Genomic DNA, 20,307 nt, shown 5'->3' with positions numbered 1-20,307 from the left:
ATTATGCGACTTCAGATTATTGGATGGTCGCAGATTCCCATCCGACTCACATGTTGACTGCTTGCAAACCTTGACAACAATCCGTGATATGGCTAGGCCTGCTCGAACCATTCAATGCTATTCTGAAGTCAGTATGATAAATGATGAACATACGCATATACCGAACTCAGCCGTTCGTGTTGGCAACCCCTTCTACCTCTCTGCTACAAAAAGACACCATGATCGTGGTGGCGATTGCCAAGGTTTATTTCACGTGCTTGAGCGTCCCATCCATACGGCGTGCCCATGTGACAACCCTTCCATATGCTCTTCGATGTCATGAAGACCGGGCATAATTCCAGCGTTGGATCGCCAGATCGGAATTATTGGCGCTTCAGGTATTTCAAGGCAAGGTACAACGCGGTTCGGCTGGAGATTATCGTATGCCAACTTACGCGATGTTGCGACATCTTGTACCAGGCTATTCTTGGTTGGATGTCACAATGCCCCATATTCAAGAGCCCCACTACAGAACGTCATTCCATTTCAATATATATACGACTGGTGCTAATCCCACAATGGCATATTGGCAGAAAAAACCAGCGTTGCATTTTCCAGTTTATTTTTAAAAACGGGCTGCTGGATATGGGGTTAAGAAAATTTCTCTTGTTTACCTTTTGGCTTGAGCTTGTGGGCACGAATAAAATGTGGTTTCGTCACCGGTACGGAGCGACTCCGATGGCTTAACACTCAATGTTCCATGGGTATATCTGAGGCTCTCTATAAAATTATCCGAGCTTCTCAGGTCTATGAGGCAAGCAACATACTAGTATTTAAAGATGGCCAAATGATATGCTACGCGCAGATCTTGAGAGCACGACATCCAGGCCAAAGCAGGCAGGCGCTTTTCATTCCTGTGGATAAATATTTACTTGCTTATCATTTCATTTCAGCTTTTAGTTGACATGACGGCAAGGTGAAGAAGGGGAATTGAATTCGGCATTGGGCCATCCGAGTGGCCCGAACTCCATACCAGAACTTATATATATAGCTAAGTCTGGTCTCTGATGCTCCTTTTTCCCTTTAATGTTCTCGACTAACTTATTATTAGCCGAGTTCTTTGGCATTTTCCCTTCTAGTTGAGGGTCCTGATCGTTTTCCCCTCCCGGATAGCTACTGCCATTAGGTGTAGCAGGGCAGTCCTATTGCCATTGAGCAGTCTTCAACCAGCTGATATTGTGTTTTCGCATTCATTGCGACTTGCTTTGATGCAACGTACCATTTTAAGAATTAGTGATGGGCTGGCTTGAGTTCTATATTGGTTTCTCAAATAGTTTCATTTGTTCTGGCTTTCTGGACAGACTTCTATATATCTCCTACCAGTTGGTTAACCTATTGTTCGCCGCTTCTCCAAGTAAGGTTCCAGCATTAAAAAAGCAAGATGGCATCTGATGAAAAAATTTGGATAAATTCGACATTTTGGCAAGCTATGAGCAAAAACAGCTTCAGTGTTGTCCATCAGGTTAACGAAGAAGCACCGGAAGAGAGTATGTGAACAGATTGATATTAGTGAGTTGGTTGAGAATAGGGTGCAACGTCACTAACTTGCCGAAAGCACAAGATCCTTGTCAAACCAGTCCTTTACGGCGCCAGATAGGACTCACATCAGCCGTGTTTCTCATTTTCAATTGCATGATCGGTACCGGAATCTTTGTTACACCCAGTAAAATCTTAGCGCTGTCCGGCAGTGTAGGGTTGAGCTTGTTCCTATGGGTTGTCGGAGCGATCATCACTGCTGCGGGCATGGCGGTATACATGGAATTTGGAACTGGCATTCCTCGAAACGGCGGGGAGAAGAACTACTTGGAATTTGTATACCGCAAGCCACAGTTCCTCACATCGTGCTTGTATTCAGCCTACGTGGTTTTGCTAGGTGAGGGAGTCAGATTTGCCGGTTCTGGACATGGTGAGAACACAATTATATCACTTGTGGAAATGCTGACAGATTAAATAGGCTGCTCGGCAGCAAGCTCGGTGGTCTTTGGGGAGTACGTCTTGAACGCAGCGCAGGTGGAGGTAACCCGCTGGAACCAGCGAATTATCGGACTTGTTTGCATTACATGTGCGCTTCTAATCCACGGCCTGGCGCTGAAGTGGGGATTGTGGTTGCAGAACATTCTGGGTCTGATCAAATTCCTTATCATTTGCTTAATTGTTGTTTCCGGCTCGGCCGCACTTGCGGGCGTACTCAAAGTCGACAGGCCTAACAACTTTAAGAACGCATTTGAAGGAACCACATCGAGTGCGTACGGGGTGGTCACCGCTCTGTACAATGTCGTATACAGCTTCTTCGGGTACAAGAGCGCCAATGCTGCATTGAGCGAGACGAACAATCCCATAAGAACATTGAAGATCGCCGCTCCTCTAGCGCTAGGCGTCCTCTCTACTTTGTACATATTGACTAATGTACACGGTACCCTTTTTGCAACCCCATCCCAAATGACCCAACCTCCCAGCTAATCACCATTGATGCATAGGTTGCGTATTTCGCCGCAGTCCCAAAGGAAGAAATAGTTTCCTCCGGCCGTGTGGTAGCGGCGTCATTCTTTCGGAATGTCTTTGGCCCTCATGCCGAAAGAGCACTCTCCGTTTTCATCGCGCTGTCAGCGTTTGGCAATGTCCTGAGTATCATGTTCTCACAAAGCCGCGGTATGTCGTCATCAGATCGCTTGAAAAATGTTCATTATTACAGTCGGCTAATATATATATATCACTAAAGTGATCCAAGAACTTGGCCGGGAGGGAACCGTTCCGTTCTCTGGATTCTTGGCGAGCAATAAACCTTTCAACGCGCCTCTGGCGGCTCTATTCGAACACTGGGTGATATCTGTCATTATCATGCTAGTACCCCCCCCGGGCGATGCATTTAACTTGATCCTTCAGTGTGTAGCCTAAATTTTCTCTGCCTTTTGCCCCTATGAATCCTTTTCTTTGAAGGATACCAACACCTTTCATCCTGCAGTGTAGTCTCCTATCCCCTCATCATAATCAACGCCTTCGTTGCCCTCGCCCTCATCCACATCTACTTCAACCGCACCAAATACAACTGGAACCCACCTTACTCCGCGTCGCTGCCGGTAGTAATCTTCTTCCTCATCAGCAACATATATCTCGCCATTTGCCCCTTCGTGCCCCCACCGACAAATGAGAAAGCCTACGGAGGACTCCCTTACTACTTCCACTGTGTCTTGGCCATTGGGGTTGCGTTCATCGGTGGCATCTACTGGCTCATCTGGGCGAAATTGATGCCGTGGCTGGGCAAGTATCAACTGGAGTCGGAGGTATTGGTGGTAGAGGATGGGTGGTCGAGGAATGTGATTAAGCGGAAGTATGCTACCTGACAGGCGGAACGCTTCCTGGGAAGGGTTATCCCGCTTTCCCATCCCCTTCATAGGTTCTATTGCACTGCGCTGTGCAGTGCTTGATTGCGACGTCGTTCCTCCTTATTTTCCCCTCCTTTTCCTTTTTTTTTTTTTTACTTTTTCCCTCCCTTTTTCTCCGGCCATTTTTTTCTCTTTGTATAGCATTTTCCGGTAGCTATTAATACGAATAGATAATTATATATGTACATATGAGTGATTTAAGACGTTCCCAGAGATGTGCTTGGGTTATTTACTAAAAGTTAAAAAGGTTTTAACAGGAAAGCTGATTGTTCTAGAAAGGTTTGCCTGCCTGGTGGCTTTGTCAACACATTGGTGGGAGGAACTAGTTATGTATGTTGATCACACTTCATATGTGCAGCTGGTGGGTTGTGGTTGTGGCTGCAGCTGCAACATGTCATGCATGTAATGGCAGTCCAGCCACGGGTCCCGGTGGCGGCAGGCAAGATAGAAAATTATCTCAAAGAAAAAACAAAGAATTGATGCCTTGAAAAAAGCCGTCAAAAAACTACCGAACAAATGAGAGTTTTTGATGCTGCACGCGCGTTAGACTGTTCCCATGGGAAGGTGTAAAGGTCCCCCACCGCCGCCCATAAGATTGCATCGGAAAAGACAAAAATGAAGGCCGGTGGAATTGCCGCCCCCTCATGTCATGGAGTTAAACCCTGAGAACCCTGAGGGAAAATCACCTGGATTGTCTCTCTCTTTTTTCTCATCCCAGTGAAGAGTTTCTCACTTCTTCCAACCCCAGTGAGCCATCTCACATCATTGAAAAGAAGCCCTCAATTGTGAGGCATGATCCAGGGTGTTAGGGGTACTGCCACCCTCCCAAGTGCACGCGGCTAGCTAGATGCTCCAACTGCAATCAGCACGAAGGACCAGCGGGCACAGAGTGCAAGAAGAGACCGCAGTGTATCAACTGCCATCAGCCCTACCCGGCAGCACCCAAGCGGGTGAACGGTATCCTCAGGCGCCTCACTCGGCAGGAGCTCACTGCCATCCGTCGGTTTACTGGCAGTTGTGGTGCCATCACCTTTGGCGCGAGCACAGACGCCAGCCGCAGGCACCCCCAGGACTGCTTCCAGTGTAACGACTGCTGCTCAGAGTGCCGTCCGTCAGTGAGGAAGGCTCTGCGTGGTGGGTCGTCCTCGCCAGACAACGGGCAAGGCGCTCAACAGCCTTCAGGGCAGCCTGCCCCCATTTCTCCACTGCAGACACGGCAGCCTATAGTGACAAATGTGTCAAATGGGTTTTTTATACTAGTGTTACAATGTACACACACCTATCATATTCATTCTATTTGTAATTGAATAGAGCTTATGGATAATGGATTATTAGAAAGCAATGCATTGCTAGATATCATCTTCAATATATATCATCACTGTGATAAGATAACACTATAATCACTAGATTATCCATAGTGAAAAGCCAACATAACCATTTGTTAAATGGTTGTGCTCATAGTGATATATATACCCATGGGTGTGGTGGTGTGGCCCGGCCCACAGTGGGTGTGGCCCACTGAACCCACCACTGATACACTGCGACCGCCAGCCGCAGCATAGTGGGGAACCACATCACTAGATATCATCACTAGATATTATCGCTAGATATCATTGCTAGATATTATCACTAGATATTATCGCTAGATACCATCGCTAGATATCATCGCTAGATATCATCGCTAGATATCATCGCTAGATATCATCGCTAGATATCATCGCTAGATATTATCGCTAGATATCATTGCTAGATATTATCACTAGATATTATCGCTAGATACCATCGCTAGATATAGATATCATCGCGAGATATCATCATGAATATCATCACTAAATATAATAAGCTAGAACTATAATAACTAGATTATTCATAGCAAAAAGTCAACATAATCATTTGTTGAATCATTGTGCTCATAGTGATATGTATATATATACATCCTGGCCCACAGTGGATGTGGCCACTGAACCCATTATCTATACACTGCAACCACCAGCTCATAGTGTGGAAACCACAGTATATATATATATATACTGGCAGTGATATCTCGCGATGATATCTATATCTTGTGATAATATCTCACAATGATATCTAGCGATAATATCTAGTGATAATATCTAGTGATAATATCTAGTGATGGTATCTAGCGATGATATCTAGCGATGATATCTAGCGATGATATCTAGCGATGATATCTAGCGATGATATCTAGTGATGGTATCTAGTGATGGTATTTAGTGATGCCAATGATGATATCTAGCAATGATATCTAGTGATGGTATCTAGCGATGATATCTAGCGATGATATCTAGTGATAATATCTCGCGATAATATAATGACATAAATTCACTGTTTTAAATGTACTTAGAGAAGGAATCAAGGTGCATTGCTTTCTAGTATAAATTTCTATCAATGAGTGTCTGTAAGTGGAATTAAGTAATTACAGTGGAAAACATCAAAAAAACCCATTTGACACATTTGTCACTATAGGCTGCCGTAGCAGACTTAACACACAGACAGCCCACCCTGCAGTTCCCAATGTTAGAACACCAAAACCAGCAACACGACAGGAATCATCAGTGGACAAAACATACCCCTCTCAAGCCTTTCTCAGGTATCTATTTCTTCATCTCTTCTCTCTCTTTTCATACCTCTTGTCTTCTCTCTTCTCTCTTCTCTCTTCTCTCTTCTCTCTTCTCTCTTCTCTCCCTCTCTCTCTCTCATCTCTGCACTTTTCTTTCTTTACTCATTTGCACACTCTCTTTACTCTTTCTATTTTCGTTACTTTCCCTATCTTCTTCTTTCTCTCTCTCTCCTCCTCCGCTCTTTCTTCACTCTGAACACTGTAAGTGTCCTCGTCACAAAGGGGAGTCAGCTCCCTCTCAATCTTTTCTGTATTAGCCCCACCACGAATGACCATACGTCGGGCCAGAAGTGGATGCACAGTCCAGAGGACTGAGTCTTCTCATGAGTTGCTATCTGAATTCTGCTCTTCTCCTTTGTGTACATAGATCCCTTCGGTGTAGCGCGCCTCCATGCCCTTCGGGATGCTTAGAAGGTGCAGACGCTGCCTGCGCCCTCCCCTGGGACGTTAAACAAATACATACATACATACAATGTCTGATGTTTGCATCACTACATCTACTTTCTGTATAGAGTGAATTAATGATTGTGGTGAGATGAGAAATAGTGACAGGGTGGCAATGATGTGTCTCAAGATCTCTCTCTAGAAATTAAGCTTAAGCAGGCTGACATATACTGAGATTGGGCATGGATTCGACAAGCCTCCCTTGTGGAGGCACAAGGGAGCAGCAGAGAATTCAATTCCCTGTATCCAGTCCTGGTGGGGCACATCTCCTCCTGCGAAGAGATTCTATCTCTCTAGCGAAACAAAAACTGCAAGCAAGCTGGAACAAATGAGAGTTATTTTATTACCGGGTGTTCTTGTCTTCGCCTCTTTTAAAGAAAAAACTGGAGCTGCTGTGTAGCGCCCACAACTACTAGTACCCACAACACAAACGATAATTTTCAAATTTCGGCCCAGGAAATTATTTCCCATATTTTATTCCTCAAGTCCGGGTCGGACTTGGGATGGCAAATGTTTGAAAGCTGCGGCGGGAAAATAAATGTGGGAATAGCAACTAATCAGGCCTCTGGGGTCGGAGAGGGAGTTGGCAGTTCTCTGCTTTCTTCTTGTTCCTGACCATAGTGCGAGAATCAACATGTATAAACTGAGGTGATGGACGACTTCTCTTGGGTACAGGGATAAAACCGCCTTGGACAGACAGACATACATCTGCAGATAAGGAACAGTGCTTGGTGTGTTCGGGGCTGCGAGTGGGGTTAGCCGTCGCTTACCTCATCCTGTGGCCAACCGAGTGTCAGTGCTCTGTTATCAGCACGGCGGTTTCGGAGGCCAAAGCGGCATTGACTTTCTATATGTTCATTTGTCGTTCATTAATAATGCTGCTCGTCTGATTGTTGCCCGCATCATGGGTTGTTTTGCACCTGAGGTAAGCTCTGCGCCTAGTTATCTATGGCCTGCAGCTGACAGGCGAAGCGTGACGGTTGACAGCCTCAATTCCTCCTCCTGTTCCTCCTCATCCTCCAGCAACATCAACCCGTTCTCGGGCTCCTACTTCGTCTACTCAATCCCTTATTGCCTCGCGCGGGTATCTTGCTAATAATGAGACCTCCCTTCCGCCTATCTTCGGAGAACAGATTTCTCACCTTCGTCAAGCTGCTCCACAGTGTGCTCGTCTGATTGATTTGCTCCTGCACTAACAACTGCTACCTATCCCATCCGTTACTCCGACACACCCTAGGCTGTAGCCTCGGGCTTGCCTTCTCTCCTACCTAGTCACTCCGCCCACTTGAGCCTTGACGAGTCCTTGTCGGTTTAGTTATCTTTTTTTCCCGTGAGCTTTTCCGCTTTCCCCCCTGCGTTTTTCCAAGAATAGTCGCGGCGCATCCAACTGTTCCACACACTTCCTTCAGCCCGGATCCCGTGTCCAAGGTGATATCATTCCTCCAAGTTGCGCGAGTGTCATTGTTGCTGCTTTTCTTAGATAGATCCTCATCCACCTTCATTCTATTTTCCATTTGGTTCCTGTTTACACGCAGAAAAGCCTCCCGGATTTTCCATCTCTTGGACCCGGCATATTATTGATACCCACTTCTGTGATCATGCCAACTCCGTTGTGTTTTGTTCTTCTACCTTTATCGTATTTTTAAATTGCCTCCATGCCTTCTTATTGTTCACAGGATTGCCATTATTTCTACCGCAGCGCCCTGCGACTCCTTTCAATACCCACCGTCCTGTCATCTCACTACGTTTAGAGCCCTTTGGTTTGATGCTAGTGTTCCCCCCACTGACTCGTTGAAAAACAATGTCATATTCCACCATGGCAGTCCGATTCTTTACTACGCCCAAACCCTTAGGGGAGACTCTGGCTGAGAACGAGAACTCGAGAAACCCCAAATCTCCAAACGGGATTTCTGAGAACAAGGAAATGTCCCAAAGCGCCATGGCCGCAGCCGATCCTACCAACTCCACCCCCAAGTCCCACCCTCCGGAAAAGGTCCAAAATGGCATAACCTTCGCAAACCAAGACTCCCTCCCCAAACTCCCGATCCCAGATCTTGAGAGCACCTGCAATCGCTACCTGGAGTGTTTGGCTCCTTTACAGTCTGCCAGGGAGCAGGAGGAGACAAAGGCCGCTGTAAATGAGTTTCTTAAGACGGACGGCCCGGAATTGCAAAATAAGCTGAAGAACTACGCTACTTCGAAGTCGAGTTATATCGAGCAGTTTTGTGGGTTTATTTTCTACATTTCTGCATTTACTGTTGGCCGTTACTTGTGTGGTCACTCCGTAGCAATTTACTGACATGCTTGTTAGGGTATGATTCTTATTTGAATTATGATAATCGTGAGTTACTTCGTGGAACATGTTCCTTCTCCTAGCGGCATGGTGGCGCATCGAAAGTATGTGGCTAACATCTCGATAGCTGTTGTTCTCAATCTTAATCCGTTTTTCCTCTTAGAGGATGATCCCACTCCTTCCAGGAACAACCAAGTTACTCGCGCAGCGTCCTTAGTAGTGTCCGCATTATCATTCGTTCGGGCTGTTCGAAGAGAGGAGCTTGCTCCGGACACAGTTCGTGGGAAACCGCTTTGCATGTTTCAATATTCGAGATTGTTTGGTACAGCAAGAGTGCCAACCGAGAACGGGTGCATCATTGGTCAAGATTCGGCTGCTAAGCATATGGTGGTTCTTTGTCGGGGTCAGTTTTACTGGTTCGACGTTCTTGACGACAATAACGACCTGCTTATGAGCGAAAGGGATATATCGCTCAATCTTCAAGTAATTATCGAAGATGCAGAGCAGACACCAATTCAGGAGGCCGCTAAAGGGGCACTTGGTGTGCTCAGTACGGAGAACCGGAAAGTCTGGTCGGGTTTGAGAGATATCTTGACCAAAGATCGGAAGTCTAACAACGCTGAGTGTCTGAATATCGTCGATACCGCGCTATTTGTTTTGTGCTTGGATTCTACGGAGCCGTCTAATACAGCTGAGCTTTGCGCCAATATGCTTTGCGGGACCAATGAAGTGGTCAGGGGTGTACAGATTGGAACGTGCACGAACCGATGGTATGACAAGCTTCAAATCATTGTCTGCAAGAACGGCAGTGCCGGTATCAACTTTGAGCATACTGGCGTAGACGGCCATACTGTACTTCGATTCGCTAGTGATGTTTACACGGACACGATCCTTCGGTTTGCCAGGACCATTAACGGCCAGGCGCCTAGCTTGTGGGCAACCACCAGCCCTCCCCCATCAAAACGGAGTCCTGAGAGTTTTGCATCGAATGTGAGCACAACCCCACACAAACTTGAGTGGGACATGGGTCCAGAACTCAGCATTGCCCTTCGATTTGCCGAATCGCACCTCGCGGATTTGTTACATCAGCATGAATTCCAAGTCCTCGATTTTAAAGGCTACGGAAAGAACTTCATCACATCGATGAGCATCTCGCCTGATGCATTTGTTCAAATGGCTTTCCAAGCCGCTTACTATGGTCTCTACGGCCGGGTAGAGAATACCTACGAACCAGCGATGACTAAGTTCTTCCTCCACGGGCGCACGGAGGCCGTCAGAACCGTCTCCCACGAATCTGTGGAGTTCGTGCGAACATTCTGGGACGAGCGTCCCGCAGCGGAAAAGGTAGCAGCTCTCCGAAAAGCCACAGAAAAACACACCGCAACTACCAAGACCTGTTCGCAAGGCAAAGGCCAAGACCGGCATCTCTACGCCCTCTACTGTCTTTGGCAGCGCTCTTTCGATGATGGACTTGGGATAATCAGCAGCGGGCCTCCAAGCACAAACGGTTACTCGAGCCCCGCCGAGAACGGTTCATCCATTGATTCCTCCCCAGCCCCAGCGCACGGTTCTACCGCCGTCTCCCGCCCTTCCTCGCCCTCCGACGACGGCATATCTTCTAGCTACTCCACTAGCAGCTCACGCAACATCCGCCTTCAACATCTCGCCCACACCCCAGCTCTCTTCAATGACGCTGGCTGGGATAAAATCAATACCACAATCCTTTCGACCTCAAACTGCGGCAATCCGTCATTGCGCCACTTTGGCTTCGGTCCCACCTCTGGCGACGGCTTCGGCATCGGCTACATCATAAAGGATGACTCAATCTCCATCTGCGCGTCGTCCAAGCATCGACAGACAACCCGCTTCATCCAGTCGCTCGAGGCGTATCTGTATGAGATTCGCAAGCTGCTGCGCGCGACGCAGCGCAAACCCGTGGGGCCGAGTAGTGTGCGCGAGAGGCAGATGGATGCAGAGTCTCCCACTGCGCCGGTTGTGGTGGCACCTGGAGAACGCGTGAAGGGGAGGGGGCGGCTGGTGAGGGTTGATCCGCAGCTTGTGGGCGGGGCGGGGACGGTTGAGACCCCGACGACGGATAGTGGCGATGTAGAAGACGATGGGATGGGTGGATGTAAGTTATAAATTATTATTACTACTCTCAGCTGTCTTTCCCTCAACTTCTACGATGTCTGCGTTGTAACCCGTGGTAGATGACATACTAACTGGTCCTCCTTTCATACAGATGGATTCTTCGATGCGGGGATGTTGCTGCATGCGCTGAAGGGTTTGCAGGCGGATCGAGATCGGGATAAGCCTCCGAAGCGTAAGTTGGTTGGGAAAGTGTTGAAATTGAATGAGTATTGAATGATTGTTTGGTTATGAGTGTTTGATGTTTCTTCTACATATACCTATACCTATATACAGATTTATTTTTACGGCCTTTTGTTATTTATTTTTATTTTTATTTTTTTTTTTGGCTTGCTTGACACCATGTATGACAATGCGGGTACCCACGGGTTTCGTATAGCTGTTTTTGCATTTGGATTAGTTATATCCCTTTATTGCTATTTGCTGTATAGCTATTGTACCAGTTGCCTTACGCTAGGATTAGAATACCTCTATGTTTCAATCGTTTTGAAACTTGTGGTTTGAGTGTGATGGTGATGATAATAATGACAATGATGCTTATTGCAACCGATTTACCTATGCGAATCCATTGTTTGTTTAACTTGTTTTATTTTATTTTACTCCATTCTATTTAAGGTAGATCATCACATCGCACGGTTTATCAAGGGGATTACAGATTCGTATTGTTGCTCATAATTTTAAAAAATTTCTTTCTCACTCGTAGTTTTCAACCCGCATGTGAACCCAAACATTCTGCTGATAATTGATAACTAGTTAAAAGAGTAGTCAACTAGTCAACTAAAACAATATTATCTTCGCTGGCACCCTTTGTTTTCCCCGTTCTCCACAAGTTCTTCTCCTGCCCCATTTTTTTTTTTTTTTTCCCCTTCATGCACGGAATGGACTGGATCACAACAAGAACAGCGGGATGCTTGGCTCGCGACAGAATTTTTTGGGGTTGAAGAGTAATTGGCCTGGTTCTGCTAGGGCGGGTGTTAGACTGGGTGGTGATAATAAAATAGTTCGTTCTCAGGCATTGGGCATTGCATTGGGCATTGGGGCGTTTTGCCTTGCGCTGGGGTGGGGACGGGGGACGGGGATGGGGGCTTTAAGGGATTGAGAACCGGCCTGGATGGAGGGTTGGCTGCGGGAAGTCAATTGTATGTAACTCTTTGAGTTGTTCTGGGATGGCATCGGGGTAATGGAGGGCGGGTAGATGAGTGGTTTCTCCTTTGTTTTTTTTTTCTCCCCCCTTTCCTGGTCGATTTTCTTTTTCTTTTCTGTTTCGTTTTCCCTTTTTTTTTTTATTTCCCTTCTTACTTGACGCTGTGAGCATTGTCAAGAGGATCGAGAGTTGGGAGATATTAGAGCAATTACGTCATACACTGCGCATCAACAGATAGTCCGGGCCGAGGTTGGTGTCCTCGGAACAAGGATAATCCGGGCAGGTAGGCTGGCGGCGGCGAGAGATTTTCTGCCTGCGAGAGTCCATGGGCATCTTCAACGTCAACCTTCGGACCAGGATAGAGAGATAGTTCAGACCTGCCGCCGGCGACTGGCAGTGAGATCTGTCACCCTGGCACTCGACTGCTCCACCACGATTCTTACTCTCGTCCTATTCCTCTCCTCTGCCCGATCCCGGGTTCTGCAGGCGTTTACCGCCGCTGTCACACCGCTATCCCGGGTTGGGGCTAGTGTGGGTGTCTCTGCTGTCTGCTGCACTGCCTGCGCTGCCCTTCCTGCTGCTGCGGTGACAAGACATCCAGTTCGCTCCTGGCTGGCAATCGATCGATGGGTCATCCTCCCTCTCCACTCGTTCCCCTCCCATCGACCACCTACCATCGCTGATACTGTTCCTCCTCCACGCGGGCTTCTCTACCTCTCCTCTTTTCGCTCCTCTCCCTCCTCTCCTCTGTCCTCCTTCCCCCTTACTCGATTCTCTTCGCTATTGTCCCCCAATTCCCTCCCCTTTTTATCCACCTCCCACCCCCTTCCCCGCTTTCTCAAAAGGGGTTTGCTGGGGTGAAATCTATTATATACCAAACTCACGAAACCGGAAAGCGATATAATTAGCCCTGGGGGAACAGAATCCAAAACGTATTGGCAAACCATGGCGGCGGAACTTTCCGCTGGGACTATCGTCGCCATGTCTCCCCCACCGGTCCTCGACAATCCCGGCGATAACAACAACAAAAATAATACTACTGCGTCCATGACCCCACCTGCTAGCGCAGATGGCGAGAAGACGTCCTCCTCCCTCGACCACAACAATACCTCGTCCTCGTCCCCCGCTGCTTCTTCCGCTGCATCGTCGACGTCGGAACTGTCAGATATGGATATCGACTCCAATTCCAATTCAAAGACAGATGCCAATTCAAATGCCCCCGCAGCGCCTGAGTCGACAGCAACCCCAGCGGCAGATGAAATTCGTCCCGATCATTATTATGGCGGCGGGAAGATTCCGGTTTTTAAACCTGTTAGTAATCTCTCTCTGCCATCTTAGTTTTTTCCCGCGTATCGATAAGAGGACAAGGCTGGCTGGGTTGATTGGATATATACATCTGTTCTTTCATTTCAGTCTGCGCCAGCATTTTTGCCCTCGAACATCGATGCTACGATGAATGGATTTTATTGTAACATATGTGAGCTGACAGAATATGATGGATACTGTATAGACAATGGACCAATTCCGCGATTTCGCTTCCTTTGTACAGAAGGTCGATAGCTACGGCATGAAGTCCGGTGTTATCAAAATCATACCGCCAAAGGAATGGTGAGTCGTGCTTTCTCTCTTTTCTTCCTATCGGCTTTCGCTTTTTTTTTATCGTCTCATCTCCTCTCTTCTCGGTGTGATGTGCCTGCCTAGCCTATGTTTATTGAAGATGAGATGTATCTAATGGGAGCTTCCCCGCAAATCCGGTGATTGGCTATGGGCCACTGCATGTCTCCGCATCTTGTCTGGATGTAGTTTTCCGCTTCCGTTGCAAATTAAATTGGTCCTGTAACCCTCCAATCCATCCGGTCTTCTTTGTTATTCGCTTGCCCTACCTTTCCTATTGCGAATCTGTCCGCGGGACAGTCGACTAAATGCCACTTTTTACATAGGACCGATGCACTCCCGTCCCTCGAAGAACCTATAAAGTCCATTCGGGTCAAGAACCCAATCATGCAGGAATTCCACGGTTCACATGGAACCTTCACGCAGGCGAATATCGAAAAACAGCGCTCCTATAACCTACCACAATGGAAATCACTTTGTGAGGAGAGCAGCCACCAACCACCAGCCCGACGGGGTGAGCGTCGACGGAATCAGGAAAAGGTGAATCGGGGCGGTGCGCACAAGTCACAATCTAGGTCAAACTCGCAACGACGGAAGCCTGGTCCCAAACCCAAGCGTGTGGAAGTGGATAAGCCTGTGGAGGACTCTTCAGAGGCCCATCTGGATAAATCAAAGCCGGAAAGCCCACCCACACCTGTGTCTCCAGAATCGAAGCCCGTGGAAACCAAAACAGAAATCCTTAGTGATGGCGAATCACTACCCGCTCCGAAACCTAAAGGAAGACAACCCAAATCTGTTTCTGCCCGGAGAAAATACAATCGCGGCGATGCAGCCGATCACATTGATGAAGAAGCTTTCAAAGATTTTGACTACCGTCTTTCTGGCACTGAGGAATTCACCCCTGAACGATGCGAGGAGCTGGAAACCGCTTATTGGAAATCCTTAATGTACAACAATCCTATGTACGGTGCGGATATGCCTGGGTCCCTGTTCGATGATAGCGTAACGTCATGGAACGTTGCCAAATTACCGAATCTACTTGATGTGCTTGGCCAGAAAGTTCCTGGAGTTAATACTGCTTATCTATATCTGGGTATGTGGAAGGCAACCTTCGCCTGGCACTTGGAGGATGTGGATTTGTATAGTATAAACTATATCCACTTTGGCGCCCCGAAACAGTGGTATAGTATTTCCCAGGAGGATCTGGGAAAGTTCGAAGCGGCTATGAAGAGTGAGCTTCCAACCCTGCCCTTAGTTCTTTTCGCGGATTGGGTTTTTATGGAATTCCTGCATCTTGCCAATTACAAATTATCTCTTGCTAATGAAGGCAACAAATTATTGTGTAGGTGTCTGGCCAACGGATGCGAAAAACTGCGACCAATTCCTTCGCCATAAAACTTACCTTATCTCCCCGTCTCTTCTAAAGTCGCAATTTGGTATCTCCGTGAACAAGATGGTCCATTATGAGGGAGAGTTTGTCATCACCTATCCTTATGGATACCATTCGGGATTCAATTTGGGATACAATTGTGCTGAATCTGTGAACTTTGCGACCGAAAGCTGGCTGGACTATGCTCGTGTCGCGAAGAAATGCAATTGTGAAGCTGATAGTGTTTGGATCGATATCGGTGAAATCGAACGCAAACTGCGGGGCGAATCTACACCGGAATACTATGATGAAATCGGTAGTTATCTGGACGAGATGGACATGGACGGGGTTTCAGATCTGCTCACGCCTCCCCGTAGCGTCCCGGAAAAATCCGGGACTCGACTCAAGAAACGGAAGCGCGAGGGCCACGAATCGAAAGCTAAACGAGCCAAGCTACATGTGGCTGGTCCGAAGAAGATCCGTTGTGTCCTCTGTCCGAACACCATGGATTACGAGGAACTTCTTCCCACGGAAGATGGCAAATCTCATGCCCATCGGAGGTGTGCAACTTATATCGAAGAGACGACAATCCTTAGGGACGATTCTGGCGCTGACGTTGTGTGCGACGTCGATAAAGTTCCCAAGGCCCGCATGGGATTGAAATGCCTGTTCTGTCGCGAAATCAACGGCGCCTGCTTCCAGTGCATGCACGGAAAATGTACTAGAGCCTACCACCCTACTTGTGCTTTGCTTGCTGGTGTACAAGTGGAGTTTGGAGAGGTTGCCGTCATGGCTGATGACGGGCAGGAATATTCTGTGCCCGGCGTGGATTTGAAATGCAAGTATCATCGGCCGAAGAAGTATGCTTACATGCAGGGGGAGACGTTGGATTCGGATCCGAAGTCGATTCAGACGGCGAGGAACATTCAGACAGGGGAGTTGGTACAGTTTCAGGCTGATAAAGAGATCAATGGCGCTATTGTGCTTGAGAATCGGCCAGCTGAGAGGTCCGTGCTGGTTAAAATTCTGCCGAGAGGGTATGTGTGGAACATGTTTTCTCCTGCTCATTTTAAGATGATGATCGCGATAGGCGATGGGTTTATCGTGCTACTGCTGACCTTTTTTCTTCATTTTATCAGTAATGTGATTGAGTTGCCGTACAGATTTTTGTTGATTGTGAAAAAATCATCGTTCCCCCCGCTGCCGGCCGGGATTAAACCTCTGCCATCCCACCTTGCGCGAAAACCAGATGCCAAGAAAGATTTGGCGTCGTCCGTCCCATCTCCCGGGACTCCGTTTGGTGATGCGCGGTTTGTCTATCAATGGGGCGAGTTTATTTCTGCAAAGCCTCCGCACAATTCTTCCAGCACCCCAGTTGATCTATCGAAGCCCGAGCAAATATGGTATTATTTAGGGAAATCGTCGACGGAGTGTCGTGCTCAGTACACCGAAAACCCGGATCGGTCGTTGCACAATCCCCGGTCACATTTTTTGGAGAGCGTGAAATCACTAAATACCCCCGTCGCAACAACTCACAATCCCCCCTCATATGCCCGCCATTACCCCTCCAGCCCGTTTACAAGGCACCCAACCGCAACACAACGCCCCACAGCAACGTCAGCTTCAGTTTCTCAACCCACACAAACCACAACGGCCAAACCACAACCCGTAAAATCGCCTGCTGTCGCTACTGCTACTCCTTCTACTACCGCCAACATCACCCATAATATAATAAAGTCTCAACCAGTTAAATCGTCACAAATCATATCCCAGTCGCCCATTTCCCAACCAACCAACCCTCAACTGCCAATTGAAAAGCCACAACTACCCGAGCCTCCTAATAATAACCATAAAATGTCAGTATGGGCCGGTGACATCACATCCCAGTTCACCATGGCCAGACGTCTTGTGGCTTCGATTACAGACCACGCCAATCTTCGTGCCGGATATACCATTGTCAATTCCGACTTTGTTGTCCAGACACTCTTGGGACACGCTGGTTCGGTGCTACCCAAGAATGGGATGGAAAAGCTCAAGACGGCCATGTCGGAGTCTATGGTTAAGCCTAAGAGCAGCGATCATCATATTAATAATAATAACACTCATAATAACGACACTAATTGTGGCCCCTTGCAACCGTTAAATATGAAGGCCGATGAAGTAGATCATCTGCTACGAATGCTGCGATTTGCTCTTTTGAATCTAACCCCAAAGGTGACAACGGTGGTTGAAAAAAACCTCCGGAGGCAAAAACGCTGCAGGATGTGACAGCTAAAGAACCCTGTGGCCCGTGGTCCAAAATTGAGGGGAAATATGCTTACCTCGACATGCAGCGGCGCCAGTCGTCTAGCGTGTACCAATCGCCATATGCCCCCGGGTTTGGTTTTTCGGGCTATGCTAGGCGGGAATACAATTTGATTGGTGAGGTGTTTGCCGAGCCGAAGCCATCGCTGGCTATTGAGTATTTCGACGGTCTTTCGCAGGAGGATAAGGAAAAGGTTATTGAGGCTTGTGGGGTGGACGTTACAGTACCGAGAAGGAAGATACGCATGCAGGTACCCACCGTTGAGGAACATTTGACGCTTGAAACTGGCAGCAGCAACCATAGTAATCACCATGTCGGGGTGATGGGTGTTGGTGTTTCAAGATTCGGACAGCAGCCGTCCTCGCTGTCCTCATCATCGTCATTCCCCGGCGCGTCGTCCCTAGATGCTATGACCATGGATGATCCACACCATCACCACCACCTCCACGGCCTCCATAATCATAACCAGAATCAAAACCATCTCTCCGTCTTCGACATGCACATGTCCATGACCATGCCCCTCCCCGCATCTGCTGACTCCCCAGCCTCCGCTTCTGGCTGCTCAACCTTCGGTCGTCCCCCACTCCGCTACCAGTCCCCACACGACTTCTCTCTCCACATCGATCACGAATCCTCCATCCTCCCCCGGCATCTCCACGACCACGACCTTTTCGGTGACCAGCAGGCGAACCAGCGCTTCTGGCAGCGTAGCGTCGGGCCATGGGTTGATGGTGATTGTGAAAATAGCGATGCAGGTGGAGGTGGGAAATCACAGGACGGGCGGGAGAGAGATGATGAGCATAGACCATTTTTTGGACCGCATGAGAGGCCGACGATTGGTGGTGGCGGCAGTGTTGGTAGTGCTGGGGTTGGTTGTGGGAGTGTGGGAAATGATTATGCGTCGTCAGATCTGGATATGGGAAGGGGCCCAGGCTCGCTTCATAGTATGGATATGGTTGGGTTTGGCTTCGATGTACCAGACGAGGGAGGTAGTCCTTGAATAGGGGGAACGGTTTTTGTTATTAACTCCCCTCCCCATACTTCCCCTCCTGCGGGCAGGTCTTCGTTCAGGTGTTTTAAAGACATTCTGGCGTCCTATACATCACGACAATTTCGTGTACGATGGTGTTATCATTCGCCAACGTCGCTTCATCTATGACCTTTGTCACCGGATCCACCTCACTGGATCCACCATGCCCTCCTCCGCTCCGCCTTCGCAATGAAAAACGAGAGAGAGGGCAACGAAATAAAATGAATTCATTGCCTATTTTGCTTGCATTGCTTGGTTACTTGGCTGTTTGTGTTTTTGTTCTTAAATTCTCGCTTTGCGGCGCTGCTCATATTGTGATGGCCTATGACTGACACTGGCTACCAATCTTCGTCTCTCTCATACCTACCCTCCAACACTTCGCATTTTGTATCCTGCACTCTGCCTCTGCACCAAAGCTGATTGTTTTTTGTTTGCCCTTTTTGCTTCTTGTTAAGAGCAAAACCCACCAGGGAAACAACGACAAGAAAAATTGAACAAACACCCTCAATGTATAGATAATCCCACCTTGCCTTTTTTTTTTTTTTTTTGACCAAACTGAATATCAAAAGAAAAGAAAAGGAAGAGCAAAAGTTCATGATGATAGATTGATACCCTCTCCACCAATCTGCATCTCAGTCAATGTTTATGTGCTTTTTGCGAGATGGCAGCGAGCCTGATGGCATGCCACGCCACGCCAACCCACGCCATTTTCATATGCGGCAAAGGAGGATGAAGGACAACCGACAAATATCCAATCCAACAATTCCATAAACACACCTATAACGAGATGTGAAATGACTTCTGGCCTTGTGTTTTTAATGATGACCTTGGTGTTTTGGGTTGTTTATGTTTGTTTTGTTTTACTTTCTACCAGTTTCGTTTGCTGGTGTTATGGCGATTGGGGAAGGATTGGGTGATAGAGAAAAAAACGAACAAGGGTGGAGAGGCAGAAGTGGAAATATTAAATATCCAACCCGCAACCCTCTCTTAACCGCAAACGCTGCCAAAAATTCAACATTTACTTAACATCACGCCAACGCCTAACCCCATCTCAACATAATTCCCTTCGCCCTTTTCTTACTAGGTGTCTGTACGTACGATATTTCCCCAGATCCCCTGAGCTTCTCCAATGAATTTCCATTTCGTGCCCGCTGTTTCTAAGATCCTAGTTTCCACTGGAGAGAGCAAAAAATACCCATTTGTCCCTTCTTGCCCTGGCTTCCTATTCTTCCTCATTATATCTTTTCTCCCTTTTTTATTCTCATTTTCCCAAAATCGGAAAACATGTTTTAAATGTGGTACTTGATATCCCCAGGCTATTTGAATCCTCCCCTTTTTGCTCTTTTTGGTGGTTGGCTGCGTTTCATGAAAGATGGTTCGGTTTCAATAGAGTTGGTAGGTCGGTGGCTCTCCAGAGGTGTTGGGAATCGGCGACTAAAATAGGGGAAAACGAAATGAAAAGGAGAAAAAAAAAAGTTCTTGATTTGAGAATGAAGACGGGTTTCGAATAAAACGGCGGGAGGGCTTGCTTTTCTGACAGGTTCTGGTACCTACCAGTTGCTCCAAACTAGGCCAGAGGATTGTTTTTGGCCTTGTTGTTTTATTTTATTTTCCATTTATATCATATCACATATACTATTATATGCCTTAGCTATATATTTTTTATATAACAAAAATCAAAGCAAAACAAGGGCGCCTGTTTCTCTAAGGCATCATTTCAAATTTAAGCATTAAGGGTATCCTTGTTTTTAGAATCGTTGAAACTACATATATATATATATATATATATATATATATACATTCTAAAAGCATTTCACTATTTCTATCGCGGAAGGAAGCCTACACGAATCATTGAAGGATTGTGGACGATAGATAAGACAACATTGCAGGCCTATAT

The 20,307-nt window shown here is 47.3% G+C and overlaps 5 protein-coding genes across 5 annotated transcripts; 3 read left to right on the top strand and 2 right to left on the bottom strand.

Moving 5' to 3' along the window:
* Positions 1-1,420: 1,420 nt before the first annotated feature.
* Positions 1,421-3,380, top strand: HCBG_03562 (high affinity methionine permease; the record flags this gene model as incomplete). Its single annotated transcript, XM_045430611.1, has 6 exons — positions 1,421-1,526; positions 1,595-1,912; positions 1,994-2,445; positions 2,517-2,688; positions 2,759-2,921; positions 3,002-3,380. The coding sequence occupies 6 exons, from the start codon at positions 1,421-1,423 to the stop codon at positions 3,378-3,380; spliced, it is 1,590 nt and encodes a 529-aa protein (XP_045288754.1).
* An 881-nt stretch (positions 3,381-4,261) lies between these two features.
* On the bottom strand, positions 4,262-4,997 carry HCBG_03561 (uncharacterized protein; the record flags this gene model as incomplete). Its single annotated transcript, XM_045430610.1, has 3 exons — positions 4,262-4,452; positions 4,487-4,643; positions 4,896-4,997. The coding sequence occupies 3 exons, from the start codon at positions 4,995-4,997 to the stop codon at positions 4,262-4,264; spliced, it is 450 nt and encodes a 149-aa protein (XP_045288753.1).
* Positions 4,998-8,323: 3,326 nt separating this feature from the next.
* HCBG_03560 (carnitine acetyl transferase) lies at positions 8,324-11,510 on the top strand (the record flags this gene model as incomplete). The annotated part of the gene is made up of 3 exons (XM_045430609.1): positions 8,324-8,732; positions 8,928-10,931; positions 11,043-11,510. The coding sequence occupies 3 exons, from the start codon at positions 8,324-8,326 to the stop codon at positions 11,162-11,164; spliced, it is 2,535 nt and encodes an 844-aa protein (XP_045288752.1).
* A 446-nt stretch (positions 11,511-11,956) lies between these two features.
* Positions 11,957-12,727, bottom strand: HCBG_03559 (uncharacterized protein; the record flags this gene model as incomplete). Its single annotated transcript, XM_045430608.1, has 3 exons — positions 11,957-12,055; positions 12,312-12,482; positions 12,536-12,727. 3 exons carry the CDS (start codon positions 12,725-12,727, stop codon positions 11,957-11,959), a joined length of 462 nt encoding a protein of 153 aa, XP_045288751.1.
* A 310-nt stretch (positions 12,728-13,037) lies between these two features.
* Positions 13,038-18,380, top strand: HCBG_03558 (DNA damage-responsive transcriptional repressor RPH1; the record flags this gene model as incomplete). Its single annotated transcript, XM_045430607.1, has 7 exons — positions 13,038-13,403; positions 13,603-13,700; positions 14,033-14,937; positions 15,053-16,112; positions 16,215-16,385; positions 16,647-17,289; positions 17,409-18,380. 7 exons carry the CDS (start codon positions 13,038-13,040, stop codon positions 18,378-18,380), a joined length of 4,215 nt encoding a protein of 1,404 aa, XP_045288750.1.
* Between the last annotated feature and the right edge of the window lie 1,927 nt (positions 18,381-20,307).

The sequence above is a fragment of the Histoplasma capsulatum genome (genome assembly GCF_000150115.1).
Source record: "Histoplasma capsulatum G186AR genomic scaffold supercont2.4, whole genome shotgun sequence".
NCBI classification, from domain to species: domain Eukaryota; kingdom Fungi; phylum Ascomycota; class Eurotiomycetes; order Onygenales; family Ajellomycetaceae; genus Histoplasma; species Histoplasma capsulatum.
The sequence above is the reverse complement of the archived record's forward strand: the minus strand, read 5'-3'. Positions and strand labels throughout refer to the sequence as shown.